Genomic DNA, 17,518 nt, shown 5'->3' with positions numbered 1-17,518 from the left:
TGATGTGTCACTTGAGTGATGAATTGCAATTTTAAAAATTACAATAGATGCTATAATAAGAAGTGATGCACCTCTTTCACATAAACTTTAAGTCAGGCCAGTAGTTGCTAAACTTTCTTGCCTAGGACTAATTTTATTCATGTGAGGCTTTTGTACCCTTTCTGTAAAAAACAAAAAAAACCCCAAAACCCAAAACCCAACCAAACCAAACCCACAAAAAACCATTAGTTTTTTGTATATAAAAGTAAAATAAAAGTAAGTATCTTTTTTATCTTTCCCCCAACTTCTTGCATTACATCTATGGGTTCCCTCACAAATAGCAGCATTTTATGGTTCAATGCCAACTAAAGAATAGTGAGAAATAAAACATGGCTATCAACAAGTAAATGATTAAGAAGGAAGATACAGTATGGAGAAATTATCCAGCATGACTGAAATATAATTATCTTAGTTCTAAGGTATCTGTATATATTTTAAATTAATGACTATTCTAGGTCTTAGCAAATTAAATATACTGAATGCAATTCAATCTCCTTTAGATAAAACAAGGTTATCAATACTGACTCTAGGTCCTTAACATAAACCTTGTAACTTTCTCAAATAAATGTTTTATAACAGTTTATTTCCTTGCCATTTTTCTTTTTGACATAAAAAACAGGATTTGAAAAATTACAGATGTCCAATTGTCATGGTGGAGTAACATGTCTATTTTCTTTCTTTTTTTTTTTTTTTTTTGAGATGGAGTCTCACTCTGTCGCCAGACTGGAGAGTAGTGGTGTGATCTCGGCTCACTGCAACCTCCGCCTCCTGGTTCAAGCGAGTCTCCTGCCTCAGCCTCTCGAATAGTTGGGACCACAGGCACATGCCACCACGCCCAGCTACTTTTTGTATTTTTAGTAGAGACAGGGTTTCACCATGTTGGCCAGGATGGTCTCGATCTCTTGACCTTGGGATCCGCCCGCCTTGGCCTCCCAAAGTGCTGGGCTTACAGGCGTGAGCCACCGTGTCTTGCCTAACATGTCTATTTTCTATCTAGTAAATTACAGAAGCAATGAGGCAGCCTTCTTTTACTTGTATGTGGAGTCCATCAAAGAGAAAAATCACAAAAAGCATAGCTATCCTTTTTTTCTTAATTATACTTTAAGTTCTAGGGTACATGTGCACAGTGTGCAGGTTTGTGACATATGTATACATGGGCCGTGTTGGTTTGCTGCACCCATTAACTCATCATTTACATTAGGTATTTCTCCTAAAGCTATCCCTCCACCGAGCCCCCCCCATCCCCCGACAGGCCCCGGTGTGTGATGTTCCCCACCCTGTGTCCAAGTGTTCTCATTGTTCAATTCCCAGCTATGATTGAGAACATGCGGTGTTTGGTTTTCTGTCCTTGTGATAGTTTGCTCAGAATGATGGTTTCCAGCTTCATCCATGTCACTACAAAGGACATGAACTCATCCTTTTTTATGGCTGCACAGTATTCCATGCTGTATATGTGCCACATTTTCTTAATCCAGTCTATCATTGATGGACATTTGGGTTGGTTCCAAGTCTTTGCTATCGTGAATAGTGTCGCAATAAACATACGTGTTCATGTGTCTTTATCGCAGCATGATTTATAATCCTTCGGGTACATACCCAGTAATGGGATCGCTGGGTCAAATGGAATTTCTAGTTCTAGATCCCTGAGGGATCGCCACACTGTCTTCCACAATGGTTGAACTAGTTTACAGTCCCACCAACAGTGTAAAAGCCTTCCTATTTCTCCACATCCTCTCCAGCATTTGTTGTTTCCTGACTTTTTAATGATCACCATTCTAACTGGTGTGAGATGGTATCTCATTGTGGTTTTGATTTGCATTTCTCTGATAACCAGTGAGTGCATTTCCTCAACAGACACAGAAAAGACCTTCGACAAAATTCAACAGCCCTTCATGCTAAAACCTCTCAACAGTTTATTGAACTATTGAAGAATGTATATTCTGTTGCTTTGAGGTGGAGAGTTCTGTAGATGTCTATTAGGTCCACTTAGTGCAGAGCTGAGTTCAATTCCTGGATATCCTTGTTAACTTTCTGTCTTGTTGATCTGTCTAATGTTGACAGTGGGGTGTTAAAGTTTCCCATTATTATTGTATGGGAGTCTAAGTCTCTTTGTAAGTCTCTAAGGAGTTGCTTTATTTATCTGGGTGCCCCTGTATTGGGTCATATATATTCAGGATAGCTCTTCTTGATGAATTGATTCCTTTACCATTATGTAATGGCCTTGTCTCTTTTGATCTTTGTTGGTTTAAAGTCTGTTTTATCAGATACTAGGATTGCAACCCCTGCTTTTTTTTTTCTGCTTTCCATTTGCTTGGTAGATCTTCCTCCATCCCTTTATTTTGAGCCTATGTGTGTCTCTGCACATGAGATGGGTCTCCTGAATACAGCACACTGATGGGTCTTGACTCTTTATCCAGTTTGCCAGTCTGTGTATTTTAATCGGGGCATTTAGCCCATTTACATTTTAAGGTTAATATTGTTATGTGTGAATTTGATCCTGTCATTACGATGTTAGCTGGCTATTTTGCCCGTTAGTTGATGCAGTTTCTTCCTAGCATCAATGGTCTTTACAATTTGGCATGCTTTTGCAGTGGCTGTTACCAGTGGTTCCTTTCCATGTTTAGTGCTTCCTTCAGGAGCTCTTGTAAGGCAGGTCTGGTAATGACAAAATCTCTCAGCATTTGCTTGTCTGTAAAGGATTTTATTTCTCCTTCACTTACAAAGGTTAGCTTGGCTGGATATGAAATACTGAGTTGAAAATTCTTTTCTTTAAGAATGTTGAATATTGGCCCCCACTCTCTTCTGGCTTGTAGAGTTTCTGCTGAGAGATCCGCTGTTAGTCTGATGGGCTTCCCTTTGTGGGTAACCTGACCTTTCTCTCTGGCTGCCCTTAAGATTTTTTCCTTCATTTCAACCTTGGTGAATCTGACAATTATGTGTCTTGGGGTTGCTCTTCTCGAGGAGTATCTTTGTGGTGTTCTCTGTATTTCCTGAATTTGAATGTTGGCCTGCCTTGCTAGGTTAGGGAAGTTCTCCTGGATGATATCCTGAAGAGTGTTTTCCAACTTGGTTCCATTCTCCCCATCACTTTCAGGTACACCAATCAAACATAGATTTGGTCTTTTCACATCGTCCCATATTTCTTGGAGGCTTTCTTTGTTTCTTTTTACTTTTTTCTCTAAACTTCTCTTCTCGCTTCATTTCATTCATTTGATCTTTAATCACTGATACTCTTTCTTCCACTTGATCGAAATGGCTACTGAAGGTTGTGCATGCGTCACGTAGTTCTCGTGCCATGGTTTTCAGCTCCATCAGGTCATTTAAGGTCTTCTCTACACTGTTTATTCTAGTTAGCCATTCGTCTCATCTTTTTTCGAGGCTTTTAGCTTCCTTGCAGTGGGTTCAAACATCCTCCTTTAGCTCGGAGAAGCTTCTTATTACCGACTTTCTGAAGCCTACTTCTGTCAACTTGTCAAAGTCATTGTCTGTCCAGCTTTGTTCCGTTGCTGGCAGGAGCTGCAATCCTTTGGAGGAGAAAGAGTGCTCTGGTTCTTAGAATTTTCAGCTTTTCTGCTCTGTTTTCTCCCCATCTTTGTGGTTTTATCTACCTTCAGTCTTTGATGATGGTAGTTTTGGTGTGGATGTCCTTTTTGTTGATGTTGATGCTATTCCTTTCTGTTTGTTAGTTTTCCTTCTAACAGGTCCCTCAGGTCTAACAGGTCTGTTGGAGTTTGCTGGAGGTCCACTCCAGACCCTGTTTGCCTGGGTATCACCAGCAGAGGCAAAAGAACAGCAAATATTGCAGAACAACAAATATTGCTGCCTAATCATTCCTCTGGAAGCTTTGTCTCAGAGGGGCACCTGGGTGTATGACGTGTCAGTTAGCCCCTACTGGGAGTTGTCTCCAAGTTAGGCTACACAGGGGTCAGGGACCCACTTGAGGAGGCAGTCTGTCCGTTCTCAGAGCTCAAACAGCATGCTAGGAGAACCACTGCTCTCTTCAGAGCTGTCAGACAGGGACGTTTAAGTCTGCAGAAGTTTCTGCTGCCTTTTGTTCAGAAGCATAGCTATCTTTCATTTGCGAGGCACTATTCTTAGCACCTTATATTAAGTCATTTGATCCTTACAATAACCTGTAGAAGCAGTAATAAAATTCCCATTCAAGAAGAAAAAATTGAGGTATAAAAAAGTTAATTGTCCAAAGTTATACATAAATATGTGGCAGAACCAAGATTAAAACTAAGCAGTCTGACTTCAGAGGCAGTGCTTTTAAGCAATATGTTTTAATTGTATCACAGTGAGAAGAGAGTGAGTGGAACTAGATTCTATCACTTGAAATTCCCTGTAGTGCAGAACATGGGTAGCCTCAGGTGATAAATAGGCAATTTAAAGACTAGAGAGTTACAATAAATGGTTGGAATGACAAAAGTATAGTATGTTATATTTCACTCTATTACTGTTTTTCCTACAGACCCCTCATATTATAATAGGACAAGAAAGTGACTTTACTTCATCCTCTCAGTTTCCCATCCTCGTATCTAAACTTCACTTTGCACAAAAATCATCCATATAGGAAGAAAGTAAAAATAGCACAACTGTGGAAAACTATTTTAAACAATAACAGCTACATCTGGGAAGAAGCCTAGATTTAAAAAACTCTAACAAAATAAGATATTGAAGAGAAACATCTTTAAACACTTAAGTTTTATTAATTAGAATTTCTAGTGAACACTATTTCCATGGTGATGACACAGCTCATTCAAAATAAAAGTTAACTTGCTAGCGAAATTCCTGCTTTAAAAGTAGGAAAGCATGTTATTACTGAAGTATTGATGGAATACTTAAAACACAAAATAATAAAGGAATAAAAGATGTTAAGAATTCTGAGAAATAATTTAATAGCAAGGATATTTCCATTGTTTGCGTAATAGCAAGGCAAATAAAGGTAATTTCAATCTTTGAAGTTAGGAAATTAAAACACTCTGTGCTGTACTCAATCATGTTAAAGCAACTGAACATTTATACACAAATAAAAGACAACAGAATTAGTTTTAACATGGTAAAGTCTAATCTGTTTCCATTGACAGTCACATTTTGCTAACTTAGAAGATAGGACAAAGGTGCCCCAAATCACTACATATAAATAAATCCCATCAGGAAATGCTAAAAACATTGAGAAGCCTTCGGCAGTCTTGTTTTCCTTTCCCAAGTTAAGAGCACATCAGTAGAGCAGAGAGAGTTAATGTTAACAAAATAATCTCTGGATAATATAGGCAATACCTATTTATGCCGACTTGTAGCTCACAGGCAAAGCAAAATAAAAATATCTTTTATTTTGGCAAGAATTTAACCAACAATCAAATTAACCAACAAGAGAAATAAAATACAAGGGAGAATCTATTTAAAACTGGGAACACATATAAATACTTCCTGATAACGATGGAATTGAACAGAACTAAGGGATGTGAGGAAGAGGAAAGGAAACTACCCACTGGCTCCACCAACATCTTCCACGGCTTTGGCTACTATTCTTTCTCCACATTAAAGCAATGTCCCATCAGTCATTTCAAGATGAGCACCTATATTGTCTCATCCTTGCACACAATCTTAGGGAGGATTCTCATCTCCAAAAAGAAGTATTTTCTTTGGAGAAAATCTTCATCTTAGGAGTTAAATAGTTTGGGGAATAGGGTTGACACCAATGAGAGAAGAAATGATAGAGAAAATGTTTAATGCACACAAATACATTTGTGTGTATTTTCTCTAGAGCAGGCAAATATTCCTCCTGTAAATCACAATTATTTCTTTCATACTTAAGATTTTAATTGTAAAACAAAAGCTATGAGTTTCATCACCTTTTGCCAAAGGCAGGTAAAAGACAAAATATGATAATATATTAAATAGAAGACAGAATTCTAAGACAGGAATAAGGATCATTGTCTTCATAAGATAGATCAACAGACTAATATATCAGGGTTTCAATATCTATAATAGTTTCAATTGGATTTAGGGAAAATTAAAGCATTATGAGAAAAATTTATTTTTCAAAGCTCATTCCTAAAACTAATTTCCGTAAGAGAAAATGTTAAAGACTAGGTACCTAAGCAAAAGGGAATTTAAAACTTATTTTTACTTTTCCTAAATGCTTCAAAACCAGTTTCTGTTCATTTGATACAGTGGTGATAATGCCTCTAATGACAATTTTACAGAAGCTCCTAGAGACTGTAATTCTATTTCTTACAGAGAAATCAATTATACACAACAATTAACAATTTTCTACCCTCAAAGAGCATGGATAACTATGGAACTCAATGAGAAGAGATCAGAAGCTTTACTCTAGAGAACAAGTTACACATCAGATGCTATTTGACATCCATCCCTCTACAACAGATACATATATATGAAGATGGGCTTGTAGCTAAAATGATGTAAATGTGTATTTATAATGGCACAGCTCTTCTGAGTCGCTGAAGAAACAAAATTCCCAGTCATGGTGATGATATGTGGTTTTAATCCATCTAACAATTTAAATCCAAATATTTTCTGCTTTACAGTCATCTGGTTTCTTTGGTTCACATAAATCAGTCTCTCAAATGAAACATAAGTAGAGCAAGGATTAAAACATGTTTGTTAGGAAGAAACAGGAAGACTCAGCCTTCCACTGATGCTTTCAAATTGTGTGCAAAGTCAACAGTCACTAATATAATTTTACAATTTCACAATACTACAACTTGTTATTTAAAAAAAGGGGTTCTTTAACCTCAGAGAATTTCACCATGGAAAATGTCTGGAAGCAAAAGTATCCCAGTAGAAATAAACAGCCCTAATAGCCCAGACTGTGGTACCCACTGTTTGTCACTCAAAGCAACCAAAGGCTTTTTGAGAAATGGATGCATCGAGGTCTGAGGCAGAAAATGAACATGATTAGCTTAGGATATTTTTCACACCAGGAAGCAAAGAAACTATCAAAGACTGATGGGGTTATGTCAAGAAGGTATCAAGACCAACATGACAGGCCAAAAATGAGATAATTCAAGCATCAAAATAAATGACTGTAACAGTGTAAAAACATCTCAAATATAAAAATCTGTTAGTTCATAAAATGATACTAAAACAAATGACTTCATTGATTGCCTCTGCAAATTACTAGGGTACTCACTAATTCTGAAAATTGACAAATGAAGACAATCAAGCATTTGTCCTAAGTAGGTGATAAAAAAAAAAAAAAAACTTCTTTATATAAGCATGTTGGCTAAAAAGATGGAGGAGGAATAACAGTATGAGAAAATCACCATTTGCCATCAGTAATTAAAACAAAGAGGGAATAATTATCAGTGACATTTAAACCTTTAGGTAAAAGATTTACGGAGAACCCTTAATGGATGGATCATGCTGACAATACCTGATCCTACTGATCAATCTGTTCACTAACATTAGGACAAACAGACATTATATACCACCTGATGTAATAAAACAGAAACTAAAGAATAAAACAGAAACTAAAGAACACTGCTAGTAAAGTGGCCTTGACAAAGAATTGAATGAGATCTAATCAATTTCCACAATCAATTAGTTTAAAGGAAGTATTGGGAATACAAAAGGATATAATCAGCCAAATGCCACAATGTAGAAAATTCTATAGAAAAAGGACCTAATTCTTTCGATCAAAAAATGGCAATTAAAAAGAAGCGAGGAGGGAGGAACTGAGAGATTTAAGAGATATATCAACTAATGCCATGTATAGATGTATTTCTGGATCCTTATTTGAACAAGCCAATTGTAAAGAAGCATCTTTGAAACAATGAATACAGAGCGGGTATTTTACCAGGAAACTATCATTAATTTTGTCGGGTAAGATTATAACTTTAAAAAATAGATACATGCTGAAGTATTCATCCTTAGATCATATAATACCAGGGAAGCTGAACAATGTAAATATGAGTTCATTACAGTATTCTCTGTATTTGTGTTATTTGAACTATTCCCTAGTAAAAGTTTTAAAAATTTCATTCATAACAGTACCAAAAAAATGAAGTACAACCCACAATTGTTTTGCTCATCCATACTGGATAAGGAACAATAAATACTATGACCAAGAAAAAAAAATCTTTATTATTTTATGCCACTGAGGTTAGAGGGTTAGACTAAGTAGCACAACCTAACCTATCTTAATTCAGAGGCCAAGGTATTCTTTACAGCATCAGCAATATATTTGGGAAGCTTGTTCATTTTTATTAAAGCAGAGCTGTTTACAACCCTAGGACTCATAAGCTGGAACCCTTCCACCCACCAGATACACTGCTGGCAATATGCAAACATTTCTACCAGTCTTCATGTGATAATTTCAGCTCATAAGCAATTCATTCAATCTCTAAAAGTAGTAAAGAATTTGGGCCTTATGATTTAGAATTGCACTGTCCAATACAGTTGCCAGTAGTCACAGGTGGCTACTGAGTACCTTCAATGTGGTTAGTCTGAATTGAGATGCGATGTAAATGTAAAATATATAATTTATAAGACTTAAATATAAAAAGAAAAAACATCTAATATCTTAAATTGATTATATAATTATTAATTGATTATATGATCCTATATTATGCTGAAATGCAAATATTTTGAATATATTTGATTATATAAAATATAGTATTAAATCTTTGTAAAATGTTCCATCATAAATATACACAAATGTTACGCAACTAGAATATAAGGCAAAAAAATAAAAACTATAGCAGCTAAAGTTAGATCAGCAAATAGTACATACTTTTTCTCCCTTAGATTAAATAAAAATTCAGTCCAAGTTCAGACACAGCAACAAATATGGAGATATACTGAAACAGTGCTATTTTTAAAAAGTGAATGAAATCAGGGATATCTTCTGGGCTTTTACATAGCCTACAGACCTTCAGTAGATACTTCCTATCAAGTACAGTAAAATATGTATTTGCTTGGATTAAATGAGTAAAAGTTTACATTACACTTTTGACTTTTAGGCAAATGCTTGAAATTAGGCTACATAGTGCTGACCAAGAGGTTTTGTGTTAATAAAGATTAGAGGATCAATAGAATGTTAACCCTGGACTCAAAGCATCAATCTTGAACTGTATCTAAGCATCTGTTACACCGCAATTATACATGTTTAAGGAAATAGGTGTTCCTGAAATGCTTCTCTTATAACCTTAGCTAGGTGCATTAGCTCATGCCTGTAATCCCAGCACTTTGGAAGGCTGAGGCGTGTGGATCACCTGAGGTTAGGAGTTCTAGAGCAGCCTGGTTAACATGGCGAAACCCCATCTCTGTTAAACATACAAAAACTAGCCAGGCACGGTTGCACACGCCTGTAGTCCCAGCTACTCAGGAGGCTGAGGCAGGAGAATCACTTGAACCTGGGAGGCGAAGGTTGCAGTGAGCCGAGATCGTACCACTGCACTCTAGCTAGGGTGACAGGGTGAGACTTCATCTCAAAAAAATAAATAAATAAAATAAAAAATAAAATGCTTTTCTTACAATCTTTTAAAAAAATATGTATTTGTTTGGAAACCACTTCTTTTTTTTTAATTCTTGACCGGAAAAAAAGGTAAACTTTAATTAAAGTCCCTATGTATATTAGTATAACTTCCGATTTAATGTTTCAAATAATAAGAGTCAGTGGCAGAGGGTAAAAGGTTCAAAAAGAGAATCTAAGATTTGAAAAAACAAAGGCCAAGTAAAACACAGAGATAAAATAATGTCCATCCCTTTGACTGAAGTCAACAGTTCTCCAGCTGAACAATCAAATTCACCCCTCCTGCAACCAAGATATAATAAAAAAGAATCAGGGCTTGTAATTACTAATTTTGCTTCTTATATCCCAATAAAAAGAGATGGGTACTGCAAAGTTTTTTGTTGTTGTTGTTGTTTTGTTTTGTTTTGTTTTTACCAGAAGAGTGCACTTCCCGTTTAAAATGAGAAAACTTATCTTTCTGACACAGAGGGAAGCTGTGTGAATTTTCATAGTTGTTTCTAAGGTCTAACATATAAACAATTATCAATGGCGCAGATTTTCAGGCAAAGACATTTAATACAAAAAGTAAACTGCAATTGTAAGTTAACATTTACTATCTAGTTACTCCATCTTGTGGAGGCAAAGGGTATAATTATTAAGTGTTTTAAAAGCTCTGAGAACCTTCAAAAGTAGCAGGTTTAACAATCAACAAAAATGTGTGTGATTATAATTTATGACATCTCAGTTATAGTTTGTTCACATCCAGAAACTACATTAGGATTAATGAACAGAATTAAGTCACGTTAAGTTGTACAGTTAATTATAACCAACCTCTTCAAAGATTCCCAACTTTTTATGTGAAGATTAAACAAAAACAACTCTACCATCTACTTTCACCACCTTTCATTTTTAAAAGGATATTTTTCACTTCAAATAGTAGGAAATAAAAATTAGTATAAAGGCCAGTATAAAAACACATTTCATAGTCTTTTTTATTCTCATCTCATTCTGAAATAGTGAAAACCTCATCAAGGGCCAGTATTATCCTTGTTTGGTTTTAGGGAGTCTCTGCCCTAAGTTTTATTTCCCAATTTCCTCTTCTGACAATGGAGACTGAGTCTACTCTTTTCATGTTGCAATTATTTGTACATGTGTCTTATCTCCTGTACTCAAAGCACCCTGTACGTTAAATTCCTCCATCCAGGGGAGTGAAGAGGGAGCCCTGGGACTCTTAAAATTCAGGAATTGGAAAGGATCCCTAGACAACTCAGTGTTTTTAGATTGCCTTAACACCACCACTGGCAGGTGTGATGAGGTACCCGGAATCTGTATGCTATGCTCTTATTAAGACGCTCGCCCCTTGCTCCCATCCAACAGTAAGGGCCCCACCAACCAAATATGATTTGAGACTACCAATACTATCCTATTAATGCCCATTAATCCCTGTACAACTCTTTAACTCCCAACCCCACTGAGACCCCATCCCCTATTCTTACCCTACTCGTGAAATACTGTCATCACTTCTGGAACCCACACTCAGTCATCAGCAAAATCTCCTATTCTGAACATCCTCTCTAAACTTTCCCCCTTCTTTCTTGCTCTAATTGAACTCCAACTGGCTAACCCCTGCAGCCTTCTCAAATGGGAACATGATTTTTTTGTTTGTTTGTTTAACCTCTCATAGCTCATACCACTGGATCTGAGACTGGAATTAGGTGTCTTCCTTGCTACTCCCAGACTCTTTACTTGCCCTCTTTCCTAAAACTACTCTAGCCCTGAAACTCATATCATCAGCTTACTGTAACCATGGCTCTCAATTGGGCAATTTTGCCTCTTTCTGCCACCTGGGGTATAATTGGCGATGTGTGAAGACGTTTTGGTTGTCACAACTGAGGAAGTTCCACCGGAACCTAGAGAGTCAAGGCCAGGAATGATGCTAAGCATCCTACTATGCACAGGACAGCTCCCCCTGCCCCCCAACAAAGAATGATCAGGTTCACAATGTCAATAATGCCAAGGTTGAGAAATCCTGGCCTACCCTGCTCACTAATGCCACCTGCAGGACACTCTTATCTCCTGCATCATTAACTTTGCTCTTTGGATCATTCCCATTAGTATACAAACATATTGTAATTTCCCTCATTTAAAAATATTTTCCGTCCGGGCGCAGTGGCTCACGCTTGTAATCTCAGCATTTTGGGAGGCTGAGGACCAGACTTTTTTCCTGAACTCCAGACTCATGTAACTACCTACTCAACATTTACATTTTGATATCTTAATGGGCATCTCACTCTTTTTCGAGACAGGGTCTTTACTCTGTCACCCAGGCGGGAGCACAGTGGTGTGATCACAGTTCACTGTAGTAGCCTCAACCTGCTGGGGATCAACTGATCCTCCCACCTCAGTCTCTTGAGTAGGTGTGACACTACAACTCACTAATTTTTATTTTTTGTAAAGATGGTGCTTCCTTATGTTGCCAGGCTGGTCTTGAACTCCTGGGCCCAAGTGATCCTCCTGCCTTGGCCTCCCAAAGTGCTGAGAGTACGGGTATGAGCCACCATGCCTGGCTGGCATCTCACATTTAACATATCCAAAACTAAACATCTGATCTTCCCTGGGGAAACTGCCTTTTTCATCCCACTAAACAACAATGTCTTGCCATTTGCAAAGGCTAAAACCTTGGAGTCATCTTTGAGATCTCTCTCTCTCTACATCTACCTCCCACATCTAACTCATCAGCAAATCCTATACTTTACAGTCAGTATCAAAATCACAGCACTTACCATTTCTGTTATGGTATAAGCCACTATCATCTCAGCTAAGATAACTGCAACAGCCTCCTAACTGATCTCCTTGCTCTTCCTGTGCCCCCAAGGAGTCCATTTTCAATATAACAGCTAGAGTGACAGTCTTAAAATGTATACCAGAATCCTATGTGGTTCCCCATTTCCATCAAATTAAAATCAATGTCCTTTCAATGGCCTTTACAATAATGATACAATTACATACTATAATCCCTAGAGTTCTGTATTATATTGCTTCCTGGGTCCTATTCAACCTTTTCTCCTTCTCTTCTCCCCCTGCCTCACTTCATTGTAGCCATCTGGCTGCCTTGCCACTTTCCAAACATATCAGGCATCCTTCTGCTTATGTTCTTTTCCCACATAGCTATATAATTCACTACCTTACCTCCTTTAGATCTTTACTCAAATGTCACTTTATCAGTGAGGTTTTCCCTGTTTTAAAATTTCACTCCTGTTCACCATTATCTACTTTACTGTCCTTCAGGGTATATTCCACCTTCTGAAATGCTGCAAGTTTATTTTATTTATTGCCTGTTTCCCCTACTAGAATGTAAGCTCTAGAAAGACAGGAAAGCTATTGTTTTTGTTACTACTGAAGCCGGGGTTTAGAAAGTGTGTTAAAGAGTAGGCACTCAAATATTGGTAGAATTGAATTCCTCCTCTCCCACCTCTTACTTGACCTCCTAAAGCCAGCTTCCATGTTCTACTACTTAGGGTTTAATCCAAGAGTCCCTTTGATTCTTCCTGCCCTCTGTACTGAACTAAAGCTGACTGCTATTTCTTTGACACTCATCCTAGAGTCATGGCATAGGAGAACTGCCAATTTCCATCAGTAATCCTAAATCTGATTTATTTAAATAAACACTTTTGAGCCAATATCCAGGTTTTAAAGAAATAAACCAAATCATCTACTGTATGTCTTTCATTTCCTTTTTCTTTTTTAAGACTAGGTCTTGCTCTGTCACCCAGGCAGGAGTGCAGTGGCAAAATCTTGGTTCATTGCAACCTCCACCTCGGTTCAAGCAATTCTCAAGCCTCAGCCACCCAAATAGTTGGGATTACACGCATGTGCCACCACGCTTGGCTAATTTTTGTATTTTCAATAGAGACAGGGTTTCGCCACGCTGGCCAGGCTGGTCTTTAGCTCCTGGTCTCATGTGATCCACCTGCCTTGGCCTCCCAAAGTGCTGGGATTATAGGCATGAGCCACTACACTCAGTATTTCATTTCCTGTTTATCTGACATTTTGGGCAATCTTTACAATCATGATATGATTATATAGTATAATCCCTAGAGTCCTGAGCTAGGAGTTAGTAAACTACAGTATTAGTTTTAACAAAGCCAATGATTTGAGTTCAAATTCTTTAATGTCTATCTATCAAATAGAGACTATTCTGGCCCTATTACATAGTGTCTCATAGAGAAATCATTCGTGTAGCTATTTTCTTTCCATTGCCTTTGAAGATTGAAGCTGTGTTTTATTCACCTGTGTATGTCACATGCTAAACACAACATTTACCAGCTAAATTTACATATGCATAAATACAAATTTTTGCTATAAACATAAAATCAGATACGTGGGATTACTTCAGAAAACATATGGTATAACATAAAAAATACTATTTGTTTTTTTTAACATAAAATGAGGTTTAACTGATTGCCACAGAAAAGGGAGAAATTGTAGCTTTTCTCTTAAGGGAGAACACATTTATTTACTTATTCAGTTTGAAAATTAAAAATAAAACATGATAGTCCATTTTCTTCAATTGTTTTCTTTTCCTTCTTTTCCAGGGCCAACAAAACCACTACTTTACCCTATAAAGATCATAAATTTGAAACTTTAAACTTCAATGGTTCACTATTTTCCAGCATCCACGCCCAGTAATACCAAATCCCATCACTTGTTTTGTTCATAGGTCTCAGTTCCATCCTTCTCATTTTTGTTTCTGTAGCCATGATGTTAATTTTAAATTAAGGGGAATACTGCATGTTACTACATTTCAGTAATAAGTGCTGTATTTAGTCTCTTACCAGTACATCATGCACCAATGCTTGATATGTCCAAGTATGATGTAAAGGAGTTGCCAAATCTATGTTTCTGTCAACAAGGACTAATAAGGGCCTTTGGAAGCTGTAAATATATATTAAAAAAAACAATTACATAACTCTTGATACCAGTGTATACATTTAAAATATTCTACTACTTTCCAGCATATGCCATTTTGATATGAATAATAGTATGCTAATATTGACAATTCATAATACTTTGTTTTTTAGTATATGTGCTGCTGAAGCAAGCACCACAATACTTTGCTTTTTGTTGAGACAGGGTCTTGCTCTGTCACCTAGGCTGGAGTGCAGTGGCGCAATCATAGCTAACTGCAGCCTTGAACTCCTGGGCTCAAGCAATCCTCCTGCCTCGGCTTCTGGAGTAGCTGGGACTACAGGCGTGCACCACCACACACCTGGCTATTTTTAAACATTTTTATAGAGATGGGGGAGGCTGGCTTTTAAAAAACAAATTTAACATTGTCACACAATTACAGTGATGCTTTGGACTACTTAGAGCTTGTGTATGATGCCAGATTACAAATTTTACTTAGGAAACTTTATTTTTTTTTTTGAGACTCTGTCACCCAGGTTGAACTGTAGTGGCACAATCACAGGTCACTGCAGCCTTGACCTCCCAGGCTCAAGTAATCCTCCCACCTGAGCCTCCCAATTAGTTGAGACTCCAGGTGTACACCACCACTCTTGGCTAATTAAAAAAATTTTTTTTTAGAGATGGGGGCATCTAACCGCATTGACCAGGTTGGTCTTGAACTCCTAGGCTCAAGTGATCCTCCCACCTTGGCCTCCCAAAGTACTAGGATTATAGGCGTGAGTTATCATGCCCTGCCAGGAAACTTTAAGGAAAAAACTCTATGTAAATATTTCTATAGAATAAATTGTGCAGTTAGCAAAACAATAAGCTGCTTCTATTTAGATGTTTTTGACATTTTTGTAAAAAAGGCAGTAAGGAATAGTTATTGTCAGCTTCAGGGAAAACAAAGAGAGTAGGAGCTTATAAATTTACACAAATGTTTGACAGTTTCATAAATTATAATTTTTTCCCTATAAACACAAACTCAAAAAAGCAGACCCTGGAATAGAGCCTCAAAAAACTCTATACCACTATAATATACAAAATGAAAACATAATGCCATAATGGTACCTAATTATATTATTATCCCCTTAACAGAGAAGGCATATGACACCTCGTGTACTGTTACTCCATTATTACAATTTAGATGTGAAATAAACTACTACCAAAAGCAAACTGAGGCACAGTCATCTGGTTACCATGTGTGTACATTAGTTTTAGAGATCTGCTTTAGAGGCACTATCATATCAAGAGTGCACACCACTTTTCAAAAGGCATCACTATCTGTTTACATGTTTCCTTTTGCCATAGACTCATTATTTTAGTGACTCATTACACTGTTCTGGGTATAGGACAGTGGACTTTCCTAACTGCATTGACTCTGGGATAAAAAGTCAGAGTGGCACCCTCGCAATCTACTATGATTTATTACACCAGAGCTAGACGGAAGGTAAGGGAGGATGGCCTACCGCAGGGTTTCTTAACCCTAGCACTACTGACATTTGGGGCTGGATAATTTCTTGTTATAGGGGGTTGTGGTGTGCATTATAGGATGTTTAGCAGCATCCTACAATGTATACTACAAGATTCTAGTAACACCTACCAGTTATGACAACCAAACATGTCTCCAGACATTACCAAATGGCTATGGGTGGGCAAAAACTGCTCTTAGTTGAAAATCACCAGCCTACGGTTGGATTCAAATGTATTTAACAATAGTCCAGCAAGGTTGTGACCACTAATGAAAATGATTAAGAAATACATCCAACAAGTTGAGAAACAAGATGCCCATATTATGATAATGTGAATAAATTTTAAAAAATTATCCAAATAAAACAGTGCCTTTATACTGGTTTCTAAGGCCTATACCAGAGAGCTATAAAAAGGGAACTATTAAGTAAGGTATGACACAGTGGTAGGATCTGTTTAAAAAAAAAAAAAAATCAGATGAGAAATTGATGTTTTTCTTCTACCTAATGAGAAACATTTTGAAGAATACTTAAAACCAGCAATGAAATCATAGAACCATTTAAAATAACGTGGAAACTGAGACAGTTAACCAAACAATTGAAACACAGTGTTAGTGTGAACTCTGTATTACACAAGTAGTTTATAAAGCTGTAGGAGACACCAGACTGACTTGAAATGAAGTCTACAGAAGGTTATTATGAAATTATTATTTCTAGTACGCAGTTATTTCTCTGGGCATCTATTTATTCTCACAGGCTTTATTTATTAATTCATCTAAACTGGGGTTAAGAATTAATTTTCCAGAATATAATCTCTTCTTTAAATAATTCTCAGCCATTTGAGTGTGTTTCTTTACTTCTTTACTCCATTACTATTAACAATCAAAAGTTAAATATACTATAATGTATAGGGTTTTTTAGCATTTCTATTGAATAATAAGCAGCCAAAAACATTGGCATTACTTACTCATGCTAGAAATGCTAACAATGATAAAAAGTTTTGCAAGTTTAGACTATTAGTATTTAAGTATAAAATGGAAATTAGATTAATAAAGGTAGAAACAGATACAAGTATCAGAAGTTTTTCACTCTGTGAAAAACTACCAAGCAGTTTAATAATTGAAAGAAAACGGCTTCTGACCTTCAAAGTCTTATACACAGAAAAATTTCTTATAGATGATAAAAGAACAGTAACAAAAAAACTCTACAAATATTTTTAAGCTTGTAAGTGTATTTAATAACAGTAATACCTGAATTGGCCAGCTCCAAGTGTATCACCTGTAAAAAGACTGTTTCTTGCATCTCTTAGATTTTCTCGAAGTTTCTTGTCTAGTTTCTGAAAAATAAAATTGTAGATTAACTCTTAACAGTTTCATGTAACTTTAAGGAGGTTAATTCATAATGTGTTTTTAGTTTGATTACCAAGAAACTTGGAATTTCTTTACAAATAGCAAATCTAAAATCTAAATATTTTAGCTCCTTCTCACCACTTCAATATCATTGTAACTTGGACTTACAAAGATCAGTGCCTTTTCTACTGTGAGTCAGGCCTGATTTCACTAATAAGAACTTTACATTGACT

General features: G+C 36.7%; 1 protein-coding gene across 6 annotated transcripts in view; it reads right to left on the bottom strand.

The window, feature by feature from the left end:
• Positions 1 to 17,518, bottom strand: part of SCFD1 (sec1 family domain containing 1) — a 104,187-nt gene that overhangs the window by 58,571 nt on the left and 28,098 nt on the right. For all 6 annotated transcript variants that reach the window (XM_025391931.1, XM_025391932.1, XM_025391935.1 and 3 more), the window contains 2 exons: positions 17,187 to 17,272; positions 14,356 to 14,455 (listed from right to left, as the gene is read on the bottom strand). In XM_025391931.1, coding sequence (XP_025247716.1) covers positions 14,356 to 14,455; positions 17,187 to 17,272 — 186 coding nt within the window. The remainder of the gene's footprint in view (positions 1 to 14,355; positions 14,456 to 17,186; positions 17,273 to 17,518) is intronic.

This window comes from Theropithecus gelada, chromosome 7b (genome assembly GCF_003255815.1).
Source record: "Theropithecus gelada isolate Dixy chromosome 7b, Tgel_1.0, whole genome shotgun sequence".
Classification (NCBI taxonomy): Eukaryota; Metazoa; Chordata; class Mammalia; order Primates; family Cercopithecidae; genus Theropithecus; species Theropithecus gelada.
The sequence above is the reverse complement of the archived record's forward strand: the minus strand, read 5'-3'. Positions and strand labels throughout refer to the sequence as shown.